The 18,410-nt window shown below is 49.2% G+C and overlaps 1 protein-coding gene across 1 annotated transcript; it reads left to right on the top strand.

Annotated features, from left to right (window-relative positions):
- The first annotated feature begins 1,506 nt into the window (after positions 1-1,506).
- On the top strand, positions 1,507-17,757 carry CCDC124 (coiled-coil domain containing 124). Its single transcript, XM_035120521.3, has 5 exons — positions 1,507-1,554; positions 4,763-4,939; positions 12,259-12,442; positions 13,143-13,257; positions 15,083-17,757. The coding sequence occupies exons 2-5, from the start codon at positions 4,781-4,783 to the stop codon at positions 15,285-15,287; spliced, it is 663 nt and encodes a 220-aa protein (XP_034976412.2). The 5' UTR covers positions 1,507-1,554; positions 4,763-4,780; the 3' UTR covers positions 15,288-17,757.
- Positions 17,758-18,410: the final 653 nt, after the last annotated feature.

Genomic DNA, 18,410 nt, shown 5'->3' with positions numbered 1-18,410 from the left:
ACTGCTAACTGGTCAGCAATTCAAATACATGAGCAAGACAGAACATTCCATTGGGGCAACTCAGGCAGACAAGCGGCATAGAAATAATAAAATTATTATTAAAACTGTTATTATTAGCCAGAATGAGGAGGTGGATTTGTTGGGGAGGCAGAAACCTACCACCTCACTTATTTATTTGGTGGATCCTTAATGGAGCAAGATCCACTAACCCGGGTAACTGCCTGTTTCAGTAAATATGTATAGGGAAGCTTTTTAATTATGCTTTTATATATGTTAGAAGCCGCCCAAAGTTCCTGGGGCAACGCAGTCACATGGGAGGGGTACAAATAAAATAACAACGACAATCACCATCACCACCATCATTTTATTATTAAGGATTGCGACCTGAAGATCCGTAGTTTGGAATTGGGGTTCTAGGCGAGTGGTGAATGGAGATGTGTATGTGGTTTCGGTTTGCAAATTAGGATAATTTGATATTTGAACTTCGTTGTTTTATTATTCTCGCAAACGTGCTGAAATTTGTGGGGATGTGACGGAGGAAAAAGCACCTGAAATTAGACTGGTCTCTCAGACCTTTCCCCGCCTTCATAAATTTAGATGTTTGGGTGGGGGAAATACTTTTTTTAAAAAAGGGGGAACCAATTAGCTAAACTTCATTAGCTGTCCTAAGATTGCAACCAAAAGTGCATTGAAGGTTGCAGCCTTACAATGCAATCCCTGTGTGTGTCTACTCAGAAAGAAGACCCATTTGGGTCCAGCTGCAACATGCAGGATTGCAGAGTGTTAGTACCGTATGTATTGCCAATGCTGGGGGCTGCTTTCCATTACTGAGCCCCCAAACCTTTTTTGTTTTCTTTTTCCTATGGTCTCGGGTTTGCCATTAAAAAGCAAACAAAAAACGAAACTTTTGAAAATAATAATAAACCAATGTCTTTTTGAAGCCGAATCCGCCATCTTTGTGGCGGTCGCTGCCCTTACACAAAGCTTCTTAGGCCCTAAGACAGCTGGTACAGCCGTTTCCAAGGCGACGGGTCGGCCTTCATGGCAAAGGGCAGCGTGAAGGCGGTTGCCGCCATGTTTGCATCGGGCGAAGTCCCACGCGCCATTTCAGAGCAGGTCACGCTTTCACGTAAGGAGCCGGCGGCCATCTTAGTAGTGGGCAGGCTGCTCCCTTTTGCTCCCACAACCGGGCACTTCCGTGTCGTGGCCGACGCCATCTTTGTATTGGGCAACATTCGAAATGCTGCTGAAGAAGTGGGGAAATCGGGGAGGGGGTCGTTTCTTTCTTTTCCTTCTCCACACATCTCTGGCCCTCCGGTCTGCCGTGAGGAAGGGAAGAAAAGGCAGGGGAACAAAAATTTGGGGCGGAAAAAAAAGAATGTTGGCTTTGCCCTCAACAAACATGGAAACCGCCCTCCACAAACGTGGCGTCAAAAGAGGCGGCGACCACGAGACTATCTCCCCTTTTCCGCACCCCATGGAGGGGTGGCTTTCAAAAAGGGAGGCGGGGGCGTGACGGACAAAGGCTGCGACGGCCGGAGGTGGAGGCGGCAGGTAAGGGAAGGGTTGGGTGGGGCAGGATGGCAATGGATTGCGAGACCCCCGTCTTATGGGGCAAGGGGCTGCCTTCATGGGGGGGGGGGAAGTTGGGTGGGGGAGACCTCCAAAAAGCCGTGGGGTGGAAAGAGAGAGAAAGGGGAAGGAGGAGAGAGAAGGAAATAGCTCCAGCCTTGCAAAATTATCTCTTATTATTAATCTCCCATTGAATAAAATGTACCCTTAAAAAAAAAATCAAGCCCTTTGTTTACTTCGGGCCGGCTTCTTCTGTATCCTCAAATCATATTATTATTATTATTATTAATTGTGAAAGTGCTCTTGTGCGTTTGGCTTTTGCATTCTTCGTTTTAGCATACTTTTGAATACAGCTCTTAAATTTTGATTATTAGATTAGGTTACTAAATTATCAGATTTTCCAAATTCTTTTAGGCAACACTCAGAACAATCTCTCCTCTCCGTTGACTTCCCAGCCACCTTTCCATGGTGTTCTTTCCTTACTGTATAAAGCTGCTGTATTACTTATATTTTACCCGTTATATACATTAATTCAATTTTATTAAACTACCATTTCTCATCTGTTGCTATGCTTCAATCCGTAGCAGGATTTTTAAGCTTTCAAGGAATATAAGCCATACCCCGAAAATAAGCCATAGTGTGTTTATTTGAGGTAAAATAAATATAAGACGGTGTCTTATTTTCGGAGAAACACGGTACTTTTCAAATAATCCACAAAATATTTCCATTCTTCAAGAATTTTTTCTCATTTTTTCTTTAATTCTAACAGTCTGCCCACCTCACCTTAATTTTGTTTTTAATCCCCTAATTGTGATTTAGAGAGTTTTTTAGTTTTATTTTCAATTGCCTGGTGGTCACTTTCCGTTGTCTAGTCTATAGAAATAAGTTGCTTTACCGTGTTTGCATGCAGGTCATCCGGGACAATAGTTTGCATGCCCCTGAACTGTATATATAGCGGTGTTGCAAGATTTTTTAGCATTATTGCACACAAACTGTAGCTGCACACAGACACACCATAAAATTGTTTGGGTTTAATTATTTACTTGTGTTTTATCTTGCATTTTATACTGTGAACTGCCCTGATATCTTTTGATGAAGTACGGTATATATTTAATAAATATAATATATAATATATAATAAATAATTTCAAGCATATTATTCCACCACCCCCACCTCAGAATCCTGGGAACTGTACTTTGCCCCCTCACGGAGCTACAACCCACAGCATTCTCAGCAAATTACGGTTCCCGAGATCCTTGGAGCGAAGTTGTGTACTTTAAATCAAAGGTCCCAAAATTGTGGTTTGGAGATCGCCGGTGGCGTGTCTGTAAAAATAAAATTTAAAACCGCACAGCACATTACCTTCCTCAGAGGTTTTAAAGCAGAGGTTGGACAGACACCTGTCATGGAGGCATGAGCTGAGATTCCTGCATTGCAGGGGGGGTTGGACTGGATGATTCTCGGGGGACCCAACCCTCTGATTTGATGGTTACAACGGCTGCCACAAGGATTAATAATAATAATAATCCCCTGCCCATCTGGCTGGGTTTCCCCAGCCACTCTGGGCGGCTTCCAACTAAATATTAAAAACAATACAGCATCAAACATTAAAAACTTCCCTAAACAGGGCCGCCTTCAGTTGTCTTGTTGCTTATTGCCTTGACATCTGCTGGGAGGGCATTCCACAGGGCGGGTGCAACTACCGAGAAGGCCCTCTGTCTGGTTCCCTGTAACCTCACTTCTCGCAGTGAGGGAACCGCCAGAAGGCCCTCGGTGCTGGATCTCAGTGTCCGAGGTGAACGATGGGGGTGAAGATGCTCCTTCAGGTATACAGGACCGAGGCCGTTTAGGGCTTTAAAGGTCAGCACCAACACTTTGAATTGTGCTCAGAAATGTACTGGGAGCCAGTGTAGATCTCTCAGGACCGGTGTTACGTGGGCCCGGCGGCCACTTCCAGTCACTAGTCTAGCTGCCGCATTCTGGATTAATTGCAGTTTCCGGATCACCTTCAAAGGTAGCCCCACATAGAATGCATTGCAGTAGTCTAAGCAGGAGATAACCAGAGCATGCACCACTCTGGCGAGACAGTCTGCAGGCAGGTAGGGTCTCAGCTTGTATACCTGGACACAGAATTAACCTGTGCCTCCATGGACAGCTGTGAGTCCAAAATGACTCCCAGGCTACGCACCTGGTCCTTCAGGGGCACAGTTACTCCATTCAGGACCAGGGAGTCCCCCACACCCACCCGCCCCCTGTCCCCCAAAAACAGTACTTCTGACTTGTCAGGATTCAACCTCAATCTGTTAGCCGCCATCCACCCTCCAACCGCCTCCAGGCACTCACGCCGGACCTTCACCGCCTTCACTGGTTCTGATTTAAAAGATAGAAATTTAAAAAATAACAGAAAACCATTAAGTGGTTCCACTTCCCAAAGACCACCAGCTATTTTCAAATGATTTGGGGAGGGGGGAGTGCAGGATCCAGTGCTTCAAATATGGGGTGTGTATGCAGCCTGTATCTATATCATAGGATTGTAGGGCTAGAAGCAGTCTTAGAAACTCAGATGTATAAGCTAGGCTCCAAACGACACCTACAATCCAGGGGTGGGTGGGCTAGATGACTCTTGGGGTCCCTTCCCACGCTATAATTCTATGATCTCAACTATGTTGCTTGCTCTTACAGCAATTCAATTGTCCCAGTAAGCAAGAAGAAGAAACACACACAGTGTGGACTAAGGCAGAGGTTTTTAAACTGTGTCTTCCAACCTGGCGCCCAGAAACCTCCATGTAGAACCATAGATCTGTAGAGTTGGAAGGGACCTCCAAGGACCATCTAGTCTAACATGGGGCTTGAACCCAAAACTCTGGGTAGCTCAGTTAGTAGACCTCTTAATCTCAGGGTCGTGGGTTTGAGATCCACGTTGGGCAAAAAGGTTCCTGCCTTGCAGGGGGTTGGACTGGATGACCCTCAGGGTCCCTTCCAGCTCTCCAACTCTATGATTGCCTAAGAGTCTTATGCTCTACTGACTGAGCTATGAGCCTTTTAGTTCTGGGGGTACGGCTGCTTTAGTCTGCCTGTAATGTCTCCGTGGCTTTGCTTTTACGGCGCAGGTCACTCTGAGTACAAAATTGCAAATAAAACAAAATCACGTTTGCGAACCCCTCTTTTTTGCCCTCCACCCCCCGGCCAGGCCAGAGGACCCTGAGGGATGCCCAAAAAGTTCCAAGGGGAGAACACCAAGTCGGCAGCCGCCCGGGCAAGGAAGGCGGAGGCCAAGGCAGCAGCTGATGCCAAGAAGCAGAAAGAGCTGGAGGATGCCTTATGGAAAGACGAGGACAAACACGTCATGAGGAAGGAGCAGAGGAAGGTGAGCGGGGGGGGGGGCTGGGGCTGGGAGGGGAACGGGGGGTCCCCCAAAATGCTCTGCCAGGTTGCAAAGGGAAGAGGAGCAGAGCGAACTGCCTTAGAAACTCAAACATATACAGTGGTACCTCGACTTCCAAATGCCCCGACTTCCGAAGGTTTCGACTTCCGAAGTCCGCAAACCCGGAAGTATTTTCGCTGCGTGTGCATTCTGCACATGCGCAAAATGGGCGCTTTGACTTCGGAAGTCGAGGAACCACTGTACGCTAATCTCCAAATGGCACTTTAAACCGAGGTTGCGGCCGCCAAGCAGAATGTCTAGGCACCTTTTTAATTTGTTTATTAATTTTATTTAATAAATTAGCTATATGAATTAAGTCGGGAAATAAATACGGGCAAAGCAAAACACCACTGAGAGAAGGCTCTGAAATATTCTTGCCCAGAAGCTTTAATTCATTTCGTTCCAAATTGTTGGATTTGATGGTTTCAAGTGTTGTCAGATGCTTCGGGGGTTATTGTTTTTCTTTAAAATACAAAGCGGCATAGAAATGAAAATGTTCGTTATTGTTTTGTTATTCTTTATTAAATCTGTATGCTGCCCTGTACCTGCGGTTCTCAAAGCGGCTGCAACAGTAAAATGCAAAATGAAAACACACAATACGTCATAAAAACGAACCCAATAACAACTCAAGAGCCCACAACAAACCCAAGTTCTTCTTTTTTTACATTGAGCTTTATAATGATTGTGCTTATTATTATTCATTTCTATACTGCTTTTATGTTTTAAATTGGGGGGGGGGAGCTCAAAGCAGTTGACAGCGCATTAAAACAACAAATCCAGAATAAAACAAATTCAGGCTTCAAGAATCTTTTAGATCAGGGGGCACCAAACTAAGGCCCAATCACCTTCTAAATCTGGCCCGCAGACGGTCCAGAAATCAGCATGTTTTTACTTGAGTAGAATGTGTCCTTTTATTTAAAATGCATCTCTGGGTTATTTGTGGGGCCTGCCTGGTGTTTTTACATGAGTAGATTGTGTCCTTTTATTTAAAATGCATCTCTGGGTTATTTGTGGGGCTTAGGAATTCGTTCATATTTTTCTTCAAAATATAGTCTGAGGAACAGTGGACCGGCCCCCTGCTGAAAAAGTTTGCTGACCCCTGTTTTAGATCCTTCTTTAAGTGGCATTTTGCCTTCCCCTAACCGACTAGATTTTTAAAGCTGCCCCATAGCAGAAGTGGGGTAGTGAGAGTGCTGGAGTAGGACCTGGGAGATCAGGGTTCGAATCCCCACTCCATCATGAAGCTCACTGGGCAACCTTGGAGTCGGTGGGCATCTTCTGGCATTCTCCAGCAGATCAGACACTCTTTGAATTGCCCAACCTGAGACAAATAATGTGCTTTTGTGACTCTCTGACCGGGCTGACTTCCTCCTTCTGAGCCTTTCAGGGCTTAATCACCTCCCTGGAATCTGGAAGGGCAGGATCCGGTCTGGGGTGTGTCACCCTTTCTTGAACTGAAGCCTGTGACTTCTGCCTCCTGTGTTGTTTTTGCCGGGCTAGCCGCACTGAAGTGGCCTTCCTGGGGCGACAAAGCCTGGGCTGGTGGGGTGTGTGTGTGTGTGTCCTGGGCTGCCCAGACATTGAGACCCCCCTCTCGGCCTCGCTGAGGGGGTCCAAAGGAAAACAGAGCAAGACGTTGGGCGCCAGCTTGGCTGCAGGAGTTGCCAGAAGGAGGCATGCAAGGTGCCATCCAACTGTCTTAGGGACTCCACTCTGGATTTCTTATTCCAAATCTATCCCGAAAGGCAGCAGAGATTTGGGGTCACAGTTTTCCTTCTCCTAAATAGGAGACAAGCCGCACCTTCCTGTCACTTCCCTCTACAGCACGGGCAGAAACTGCCTTCTTGACCATCGGGCCCACTCTTGGTCTCGTCCATTCCATCCGCCGGAGCCTGTCTTCGCATGCAGGGGAAGCCCCTAACTCACCAAGGGTCTGTGGCCCATTGGCTCCCCTCACCTGGTTCAGCCGGACAGTCGAAGCCATTCTGGGATTGTGGCCGCTGTCGCCTGCTGATAGTTTCTCAGAGCTGCAGGTGAATGCTGAGTGCAGGTGGGCAAACGACCCCAGAAGGAGCACATGTCCCCTGCCAGAAGTACTGTCCCTTCCCTAACGCCCCAGCCAAGGCCTGTAGCTCACAGGTGTGTGTGTGTGTGAAAGGTTCCTGCTATAATCCCCAGGTATAATAATACCACTACCACTACTACTACTACTACTAATAATAATAATAATATACTTATACCCAGCCCATCTGGCTGGGTTGCCCCTGCAAAAAACCCTGGAGAGCGGCTGCCAGCCAGTGTAACCAATACATGCCTAGATGCACTGATAGCCTCACTAGTGTCCCGCAACTTGCTACGATCCCAATTTAATCCAGGCCCTTTGTTTATACCTTTGAAGGTGACCTGGAAACTACAACTAATCCAAAATGCGGCAGCTAGATTGGTGACTGGGAGCAGCTGCCGGGACCATATAACACCGGTTCCGAAAGACCGACATTGGCTCCCAGTACATTTCCAAGCACAATTCAAAGTGTTGGTGCTGACCTTTAAAGCCCTAAACGGCCTCGGTCCAGTATACCTGAAGGAGCATCTCCACCCCCATTGTTCAGCCTGGACACTGGGGTCCAGCTCCAAGGGCCTTCTGGCGGTTCCCTCCCTGTGAGAAGCGAGGTTACAGGGAACCAGGCAGAGGGCGTCTTCTCAGTGGTGGCACCCGCCCTGTGGAACGCCCTCCCGTCAGATGTCAAGGAAATAAACAACTATCTGACTTTTAGAAGTCACCTGAAGGCAGCCCTGCATAGGGAATTTTTTGATGTTTTATCGTGATTTTATCGTGATCTGTTGGGAGCTGCCCAGAGTGCCTGGGGAAACCCAGCCAGATGGGTGGGTATAAATAATAAATTATTATTATTATAACCATGATGACTAGATAGAGTCTCGTTTTAACTTTTGGGGATGGGACAGAGCTCAGGGGCAGAGAACCAGCAGGAACCCCCAGGTTTATTCTGCAGTGGCGTCTCCTGGAAGGGCTGGGGAAGACCCCCCCCCCCAGTCAGAACCCCCCTCCCAAACTGCTGCCAACCAATTCTAGCCAATAGCTGATCCAGGTGACCCAGCGGTCTGTATTACTTGGGTAGATCCTGAGTCTTCTGAAGCAGGCAAACAAGACTTTCACGTTCCATTCAGTGAAGGGGCACTTCTCCCTTCTGCCCAGGAGGCGGCAGCAATGGATAGATCTCTCTAACTGGTTTGGGAGCTTTTGAAATCACAGAGCAGGTTTGTTCCTCTCTTCTGTCTCTCTGGATGAATCCTGTAGTGTCTCATTTCCCTTTTGTGGGGCGGCAAGGACGCTTGCTTTGCATGCAGAAGGTTCCAGGGGGAGGAGCAGAGAGCTTAATTAAAGGCAACCTCCGTAATTCGGGAGCCTTGAAACTGCGCCAGACCAAGGGCAGCGTTGCTCCCGTTTCGGCGAGGTTCCGGTTTCAGCCCTGCATCTCCGTGACATCGACCTGTCCCCTGGGGCGGGACGTGTCCTTTGGATCAGACCACCTGGGTTAATTTTATAATGCTTCCATGGTGACACAAACCTGCTGGCTCCAGGGAGTGCAGAGTGTTGTCTGTTTCCATCCTCTCTCTCCCTTCCTGCCCCCAACACTTCTATCTCCTGTGTGGCAGGAGGTTGGGCTAAATGGCTTTGGGGGTCCCTCCCAGCTCTATGATTCCGTGATCTCTCTCTCTCTCTCTCTCTCTCTCTCTCTCTCTCTCTCTCTCTCTCTCTCTCTCTCTCTCTCTCTCTCTGCTTCCTAGACTCTTGCAAGAGCATCTTCCTCTTTTTGGTGAGGATTCAGCCTCGGCCGGAATGGCCAATTTCTCCTCTGCCATTAAGTTTGAGCATAATGCCGTTTTGAGACACTCAAATCTTTAATGGGTTGCGAACCTATAAGGCCAGCTGCCTTACCTTGAGCCAGATCCGTTGGGGGGTCTGTCTAGCCTAGTATTGCCCACACTGACTGCCAGCAGCTTTCCAGGGGTTCAGGCAGACCATAGATCTAATACAAAAAGAAAGTCATAATAAAAACATAACTTCAAAATAAACAACTTACTGTGTATCAAATTAAGCACTATTCCATCATCCATTAGAATATAATAGTAAGCAGTAAAATTAAATACGTATTAATAAATAATGCTTAAGCAATTTGCACCTAACAGTTGCAATAAAGAATTGCTAAACCATAATCAATAAAAAATAATGGCGAATCGCAATGCATAAAATGCATAAAAATACAAAACTACAAATACCACAAAAGCACACAAAACCATGTAAAGCGATCAAATTGTTTGTATTATAGCATAGATACAGATATGATTTTGTATGTGATTTTATATTGTGAACCTCCCTGAGACCTGCAGGTTTAGAATTATTTTAATAATAATAGTAATAATAATATGACACAGCTATTGTTTTCTGGGCATCACTTCCTCCTGTGGTGAGGAGTTCCGCAGTTCAACTCTCTGCCACAGAGGGGAAGACCTTTCATCTGCTCTGAATCTTCAAATATTAAATGATCTGATGGCTCATCTGGGCGACGTGCACAGCTTTTCCATTTCGAAAGAGTTTCTGGTCTTATTGACTCCTGGTCTTACTGCATCTCCTGGGCTTTTGGATTTGTTGATTGCTATTGACCAGATCCAAAGCACAAATTGCTTTCTGTACCACCTTGGCCAGTTGGGAGGTGTTAATGGGCATGTTGGGCTTTTTGCGCCGTTGATCTTGGGCTTAGCTGCATTTCTTGACGAATCGTTGAATGGATTGCTGTCTTTGATTATTTAGGAAGGCTTGTATTGCAGGCCAACTTTCCCCAAACTTCAGATGTTTTGGGCTACAGATACCATCCTCCCTGGTATCATGCAGCCAGGCTGGCTGGGAGTTATGGGAATTGTAGTCCATGCACAGGGGAAGGGCCATAGCTCAGTGGTGGTGCTCAAAATTCCTTAGGTGCCAGGCGCGTTTTGCGACTGGCGCGGGTCCAGTTACAGCCACGTGGAGATCCCCAGGTGCCAGGTTTGCGACTGGCATCTCCACCTGGCTGGCGCCTCCAGCTTTCTTAAGCAGGTTAGCATTGTTAGCAAAGTCAGCATGGGTTTCTGAAAAATAAGTCATGTCAGGCTAATCTGATCTCATTTTTTGACAGAATTACAAGCCTGGTAGATGAAGGGAACGCTGTGGATGTAGCCTATCTTGATTTCAGCAAGGCCTTTGACAAGGTGCCCCATTATATTCTTGTAAAGAAGCTGGTAAAATGCGGGCTAGACAATGCTACCATTCAGTGGATTTGTAACTGGCTGGCTGACCGAACCCAAAGGGTGCTCATCAATGGCTCCTCCTCATCCTGGAGAGTAGTGACTAGTGGGGTGCCACAGGGTTCTGTCTTGGGCCCAGTCTTATTCAACATCTTTATCAATGACATGGGCTTGTGGGCATCCTGAGCAAGTTTGCAGATGACACCAAATTGGGAGGGGTGGCTAATACCCCAGAGGACAGGATCACACTTCAAAATGACTTTAACAGATTAGACAACTGGGCCAAAGCAAACAGGATGAATTTTAACAAGGAGAAATGTAAAGTACTACACTTGGGCAAAAAAGATGAAAGGCACAAATACAGGATGGGAGACACCTGGCTTGAGAGCAGTACATGTGAAAAGGATCTAGGAGTCTTGGTAGACCACAAACTTGACATGAGTCAACAGTGTGATGCAGCAGCTAAAAAAGCCAATGCAATTCTGGGCTGCATCAATAGGAGTATAGCATCTAGATCAGGCATCCCCAAACTGCGGCCCTCCAGATGTTTTGGCCTACAACTCCCATGATCACTAGCTAAGAGGACCAGTGGTCGGGGAGGATGGGAATTGTAGTCCAAAACATCTGGAGGGCCAGATGTTTGGGGATGCCTGATCTAGATCAAGGGAAGTAATAGTACCACTGTATTCTCTGGTCAGACCTCACCTGGAATACTGTGTGTAGTTCTCAGCACCACAGTTCAAGAAGGATACTGACAAGCTTGAACGTGTCCAGAAGAGGGCAACCAAAATGGTCAAAGGCCTGGAAATGATGCCTTATGAGGAACGGCTTAAGGAGCTGGGTATGTTTAGCCTGGAGAAGAGAAGGTTAAGGGGTGATATGATAGCCATGTTCAATATATACAAAGGGATGTCATATAGAGGAGGGAGAAAGGTTGTTTTCTGCTGCTCCAGAGAAGCGGACACGGAGCAATGGATTCAAACTACAAGAAAGAAGATTCCACCTAAACATTGGGAAGAACTTCCTGACAGTAAGAGCTGTTTGGCAGTGGAATTTGCTGCCAAGGAGTGTGGTGGAGTCTCCTTCCTTGGAGCTCTTTAAGCAGAGGCTTGACAGGCATATGTCAAGAATGCTTTGATGGTGTTTCCTGCTTGGCAGGGGGTTGGACTGGATGGCCCTTGTGGTCTCTTCCAACTCTATGATTCTATTATTTATCTCCCACCTTTTTCTCCAAAGAGTACATGGTTCACCGCATTCCTCCGTTAATCCCTACGACGACCCTGTGAGGTGGGCAAGAGTCTGTGACTGCCTCCAAGGTCACATGGTTATTTTCATGACTGAGTGGGGACTTGAACCCTGATCTCCCAGGTCCAGCACTCTCAACCACCCTGCCTTCCTAGAGCTCTTCTGCTATGGGGCAGCTCTATAAATTAAGTAGGTAAATAAATACAGGAAAAGCAAAATGTCACCTGCTGAAGGATCTGAAATACTTTCCTGGAAGCCTGAATTTGTTTTATTCTGGATTGTTTTATTGGAAGTTTATATGTGTTGAAAACCTGCTTTGGGTCCCCCCCCCTTTCTTTCAAATAGAAAGCAGTATAGAAATGAAATGAGTAATAATAAAATAAAATCCATTGCCAAAAAAAAAGAGGTCCTAGACATTCCATTGCGGCGGCGATGGTAACCTAGGCTTAAGGTTAAGCGATATATCGGAGTTTCTAACACTGGACTTTGCATTCTGATTGTCCCAGGCACAGTCCCCCAAAGGCATCACCAGATTGGGGGTGTGAGAGACCCCTGAGTCGGAAACCCCAGAGAGCCATTGCTGCCAACCAGTGTAGACCATGCTGAGCTCAAGTGTCTGGCTCCATATGAGGCAGAACACGGTGCTTCTATTCAACTCCATCCTTCATTCAGAATCATGAGGTCTAGACTCTTTTTCTCTCTCCCTCCTGCTTTAGGAAGAGCGTGAGAAACGGCGCCTGGAGCAGGTGGAGCGCAAGAAGGAGCTGCAGCGCCTCCTGGAAGAAGAGGATGCCAAGCTGAAGGGGAAGACGCCCAAGCCGCTGCCCCCGGGCAAAGTCACCCGCGCGCAGATTGACGAGGCACTCCGGAAAGAGCAGCAGAAGGAGAACGGGGAACCCGGTGAGCGGGAGCTGATGGGCTAGCATAGGCATCTGCAAACTCCAGCCCTCCAGATGTTTGGGACTACAATTCCCACCATCCCTGACCACTGGTCCTGTTAGCTAGGGATGATGGGAATTGTAGTTCCAAACATCTGGAGGGCTGGAGTTTGTCTATGCCTGGGCTAGTGGGTGCTGGGTGGACGGTTAAGTGCAGTCAGAGGCGACTCTGGGGTTGCGGCGCTCATCTCGCTTTCAGGCCGAGGGAGCCGGCGTTTGTCCACAGACAGCTTTCCGGGTCATGTGGCCAGCAAGACTAAACCGCTTCTGGCACAACAGGACACCGTAACAGAAGCCAGAGCACACGGAAATGCTGCTTACCTTCCCGTCGCAGCGGTACCTATTTATCTACTTGCGCTGGTGTGCTTTCGAACTGCTAGGTTGGCAGGAACTGGGACAGAGCAACAGGAGCTCACCCCGTCGCTGGGATTCGAACCTCTGACCTTCCGATGAGCGAGCCCAAGAGGCTCAGTGGTTTAGATCGCAGCCACATCCAGAGCAGAGGGTGACTCACAGAATGCAGGGCGTTAGAATGATGGAGTTGGAAGGGACCCTGAGGATGGTCCAGTCCAGTCCCCTGCAATGTATTGCTGCAATTTTTTTTAAAAAAAAGGTCTGGCCTCCTGCTAACCTGTGCTCCCATTTGCCCCCTTCTCTGCCAGGAGAGAAGCTGAAGAGTCACCTTGAGATGCCCTTGGAAGAGAACATCAACCGCAGGGTCCTGGAGGAAGGCGCTGTAGAGGCACGGACCATCGAGGATGCCATTGCGGTGCTCAGGTAATCCACGTGAGAGCTAAGAGCCCAGGAGGAGTCCTGCAGTAGCTGGATGAGGACAAAGCGGGGCCCATCTAGTCCAGCATCCTGCACTCATAGGGGCCAGTTGGATGCTCCAAAGCAGGGGTGCCCAAACTTTATTCAAAGAGGGCCAGATTTCCTGAAGTGAACATGCATGAAGGCGGACTAAAGTTGTTGAGCTTTTTTTAGGATTGACGTTTACCCAAAGAGAAGCCCACTGTCACAAACGGGTTGGACACAGAGGAATGGTGAGAGGAAGCAGCTGGGGAACCCACAAGGGAAGAAGGCTCAGAGTCCAGAGAGGGGTGGTAGGGTGATGCTGAGTGGTCAAGGAGAAGAGGGACGAGACTGGGAGGAGGAGGTGGTGGTGGAAGCTGAAGAGGCAGCATGCCTTAGTGAGCAGGGAGAGTCTGTGGCAGAGAGAAGTCCAGAATCAGAGGCAGAAGCTGAAGCAGGATAGGAAGGGGGCCAAGAGGCAGAGATGAGTCCAGCTGATAAAGAGCCACGGATGTCTTCCCCCTCCTGTTGCAACCAGCTCCCCTCCCTGCTAGTCTCCCAGAACCAGGAGAGGCATAAAAAGGGCGGAGGAGAGGTTGGTTTTGTGCAGGTGCAGTCTCTGATTGCTTGGGAGAAAGCCCACGAGAGGTGGAGACCTAGGCAGTTCTCATGGACTGACTGGATGCAGAAGAGTGGTGGGAGGAATCTGCTGGGGGAACCCCCAAGGGAAGTCCAGAATCAGAGGTGGAAACTGAAGCAGGAGAGGAGGGAGGCAGGAGGCAGAGATTAGTCCGGCTGGCTGGTAAAGAGTCACTAAATTTATTCAGAGAAAGAAAAGGCTGAGAGGTGATATGTCAGCCATCTTCTAATATTGAAAGGGCTGCCCCATGGAAGATTGAGCAAGTTTGTTACCTGCTGCTCCGGAGGGTAGGGTCTGAAGTGATGGATTCAAATGACAAAAAAGAAGTTTCTGGCAAAACATTGGGAGTTTGACTGTGGAATGGACTCCCTTGGATAGTTGTGGATTCCCCTTCCTTGGAGGTTTTTAAGCAGAGGTTGGCTGGCCAACTGTCATGGATGCTTTAGCTAAGATTCCTGCATTGCAGGGGGTTGTACTAGATGACCCTTGGGATCCCTTCGAACGCTACTATTCTATGAATGCAGGAACCACAGCCAAGGTATCCCTGACAGATGACCACCCAACCTCTGCTTAAATCCCTTCAATGAAGGAGAGTCCACAACCGCCCAAGGGAATCCATTCCATAGTCAAACAGCTCTTGTTTTCAGAAAGTTCTTCCTGATTTTAGTCAGAATCTCCTTTCTTGCATTAAAGTCATAGAATCATAGAACTGTTAAGGTCATTTCGAATCCCGATTCTGTTTTCTGCGGCATTATCTCCCTCTCCCAGTTTGGTGCCGCCTGCAAATTGGATGAGCATCACCTCAGTTCTTTCATCCAAGTCGTTTATAAAGATGTTGAACAACAATGGGCCCAGGACAGAATCCTGCGGCACCCAACTGGTCACTTTCCCCCAGAATGACGGGGAACCATTAATGAGTACTCTCTAGGTTCGGTCCGGCAACCAGCTACAAACCCACCTAGCAGTCCCCTCGTTCCATCCACATTTCACCAGCTTCCTCGCAAGAATATCAGAGGGGACTTTGTCAAAAGCCTTATTGAAATCAAGTTATACTATGTCCGCAGCATTCCCCTGATCCACCAAGCTTGTAATGAGACAACCCTTGGTGGTCCCTTCTAGCTCTGCAGTTCTGCCATTTCTATGATTCTCATTTCTTTCCCCCACCTCCAGCGTTGCCGATGACCTGGACCGCCACCCTGAGCGCCGGATGAAGGCCGCCTTCACGGCTTTCGAGGAGGTCCAGCTGCCGCGGCTGAAGCAGGAAAACCCCAACATGCGCCTCTCGCAGCTGAAGCAGCTCCTCAAGAAAGAGTGGATGAAGTCGCCTGAGAACCCCATGAACCAGCGGCACATGGCTTACAACAGCCAGAAATGAGACTGGTGAAGCCCCCCATGTGTGGGTGTGGGAAGCGGTGCAAGGAGAAAGAGAGAGAGAGAAACCACCACCTTTTCCCACCCCCCAACACTGAACAGCCTTTCAAGAACAGCCAAGGCCACGGTGGTTCCCTCCAAGCTCCGCTCTACGGATTAAAAAAAGGTGCAACTAATATCCCCCCTTGCTTCCGTTGACTTCCCCTGTTGGACTCGAAAACCTCCCCCCTCCCCAGACACACCCCTTAAATTTGGGTTTCCTGATCTCCTGCGGAAGCAGGTTCAAATTGGCTCCGAAACTTTTCCTGCGGGGCCAGATGGGATTGCCCCGGGTACCTAACCTTCTTTCTCTCTCTTGGGATGGTGTCGTCTTCACCTGCCTCTTTGTGCTTTGGATGGGGGGGGGGGGAGAGAGACTCAGGCGTAGCAAAAATCTGTGCCACCCCCTTCTGTTCCTAACCCCAGAGCGCAACACTTTTCTCTGCAGGTCGCGTCTCAAGACGGGAGCTAGTTCTTCTTTAGAGGTCATTAAGTCTTCCAAGATTGGGTTGTGGGGCAGGCGTGAAAGCCCTTCCAGGTGAAACAACAAAGAAATGCCACCCCCCAGCATTGCAGAAACAAGAAAAAGCGAGGGCAGATCACTTTGCCATGCTAGCTTTCTGGGTGCAGGGAAGCCATGCAAAATTAAAGCAGCCACCTTAGGGAGAGGAGTTCTTCCTTAGCCTTCCAGTTTTCCAAACTGTTTGTGGAGGGTGGTTTGGGGCAATCCTGCAAGCCTCTACTTGCGACCCAAAGTAGGGTCCCCCCTTCTGTAAGGAGGAGGCCAAGGCTGTCCCTTGCCAGGACTCTCTGTCCCCACTTAGTTCTTGCTCTGCTGCTTGTTTATTGAGTGCCTGCATCCCTCCAGATACTGCTGCACTCCATCTCTTGCCACTGTTGTCCATGACCATTGACCCTGCTGGCTGCTGGGGGTCCAGTGGTGTCTGGAAGGCCGCAAATGTCCCTCCATCTCCGATTCATCTGGTAGCACTTCATTGTCAGCAATATGCTTCTTCTTGGGTGTGATCGGCGCCCATCTCTTGACTCCAGCGGCGTACCCAGGATCAAAACCGGGGGGGGCAAGGGGGGGGCCAAGGCACGGGAGGGGAGGGGCCACAATGTGGGAACGTGGGCGGGGCTACGGAGAACGGTGGTGATGTAAGAATAAAAATGAAAATAATAAAAATAACTTCTCGCAGCGCCTGGCTCTCCTCCTAGATCCCAGCCCGGCCTCCTCCTCCTCCTCCTCCTCCTCCTCCTCCTCGAGAGGAAGCCCTCCTGGGGGCGGCGATCAGCCTTCTCCGCCGACAGAGGCGGCCCGGAAGTGAGCGCTGAGGTGGCAGAGGCGGCTAGCAGGCCGATCTCCCTTCTCCCTCTTCTGGGGCATCAGGCTTGGGGCCTCCTCTTCCGGAATGTGGCAGCGGCCCTGGGCAGCCGTGGCATCAGCCCGGGCATGAGCGACGTGGTGGAGCGGACGCTGAGCGCCTTGCCGGCTTGTTGGGGCAGCATGAGCCAGGGGCTGGGTTGGGCGGCGGCGGGGGACCCGGCCGGAGCTCGGCCACCTCTCGGGAAGCTGGAGGGCACGGCGCAGTGGGCGGGAACGCCAAACTCACGCTCCGCCGGGCTGTCCGCCTCTGCCCACCAGCCCCGCCAGCAGCGCCGCTCTCGTCCACGGCTGCGCCGGCCCTGCTTCTAGAGGGGGGCAGCTGCCCCCCTGCCCCGCGCTGGGTATGCCCATGCTTGACTCTCTTAACAACAGAGGGTTTCTTTGGGGGGGGGGTCTTTAAAAATCTGCAGGGTGCACACACCTCTCATCTCACCTCCCCTTACCACTGCCCCACTTCTGGCATGGGTTTTTTCCTTGCTCCGGTGAATTTGGAAGAAGGTGCAACTTCCTGTTGTTGAGGAGGGCTTTGCACGATGAGGAACAGCCTCCCTCGTTGTGCCACAGGTCAGCGGCAGCAGAGCTCTGCCTTGCCAAGGCACAAACTGACTGCTCGAAAACCAGCGTGTTCCTTTCCCCACTTTCCTCTGCCGAATCCAAGAATGCTTGCTGAGTTTCAGATGGGGTTTCAAAGCAGCGGAGGACACCCATCTCTCTCTCTCTCTCTCTCTCTCTCTCTCTCTCTCTCTCTCTGTGTGTGTGTGTGTGTGTGTGTGTGTGTACGCAAACTGGGCTACTAATTTGGTATCGTCTTCCTCTCCCCAGTTTTTAGCACCAGGGCCTTCCCTTTTTGCTCAATGTGATCCCATCTGGCCCCCAAGGACAATTATGAGCCCCACCCCAATTTGCCGGACATACCCCAGTGTTGCTGCTTTTCTCTGCAGAGAGAAGTTTCAGCATTTTAAAAAAACACCAAAAAATAAATACATTTTGCCCCAAATTTGTAAACCCAACTTCCCAAAAGGAATAAAATGTTTGAACTGTGCCATCATCTGATTTTCCTCTGTTGCTTCTTCTTCTTCTTCTTCAAAAGGTGGTGTAATTGTATATCTCTTTGACGTCTTCTAAAAGTCATATAGTTGTTTATCTCCTTGACATCTAATGGGAGGGTGCCACCATCGAGAAGGCCCTCTGCCTGGTTCCCTGTAACTTCACTTCTCTCAGTGAGGGGAACTGCCTAAATGCCCTCTGCGCTGGCTCTCAGTGTCCGGGCAGAACAATGGGGGGGGGGGGAGATGCTCCTTCAGGTATACTGGGCCGAGGCTGTTTAGGGCTTTCAAGGTCAGCACCAACACTTTGAATTCTGCTCAGAAACATACTGGGAGCCAACGTAGGTCTTTGACGACCAGTATTATATGGTCCCAGTGGTCGCTCCCAGTCACCCGTCTAGCTGCTGCATTCTGGATTAGTTTCTGAGTCACCTTCAAAGGCAGCCCCACGGAGAGTGCATGGCAGTATTCCAGGTGGGAGAAAGCATGTAGGCAGGTAGGGTCTTAAATGCAGCTGGTAGACAGTAGCCCTGGACGCAGAATTGACCTGTGCCTCCATGGACAGCGATGAGTCCAAAATGACTCCGTGTTCTTTTGAACATCCTGTAAATGGATGTGGCAACCCTAGTGATAAAAATAAGCCCCTTGCACACAC

This window comes from Zootoca vivipara, chromosome 6 (assembly GCF_965207765.1).
Source record: "Zootoca vivipara chromosome 6, rZooViv2.hap1.1, whole genome shotgun sequence".
In the NCBI taxonomy this organism is placed as follows: domain Eukaryota; kingdom Metazoa; phylum Chordata; class Lepidosauria; order Squamata; family Lacertidae; genus Zootoca; species Zootoca vivipara.
Note: the sequence above shows the minus strand (reverse complement) of the source record. Positions and strands in the feature narration are given on the sequence as shown.

What these genes read in the sequence shown, in the direction of transcription:
- CCDC124 (XM_035120521.3), top strand. Translation starts at nt 4,781, where the DNA reads ATGCCCAAAAAGTTCCAAGGGGAGAACACCAAGTCGGCAGCCGCCCGG. An exon ending in TGAGGAAGGAGCAGAGGAAG is followed by an intron (nt 4,940 to 12,258) that starts GTGAGCGGGGGG and finishes CTCCTGCTTTAG; the next exon opens with GAAGAGCGTGAGAAACGGCG. An exon ending in GAAGGAGAACGGGGAACCCG is followed by an intron (nt 12,443 to 13,142) that starts GTGAGCGGGAGC and finishes CTTCTCTGCCAG; the next exon opens with GAGAGAAGCTGAAGAGTCAC.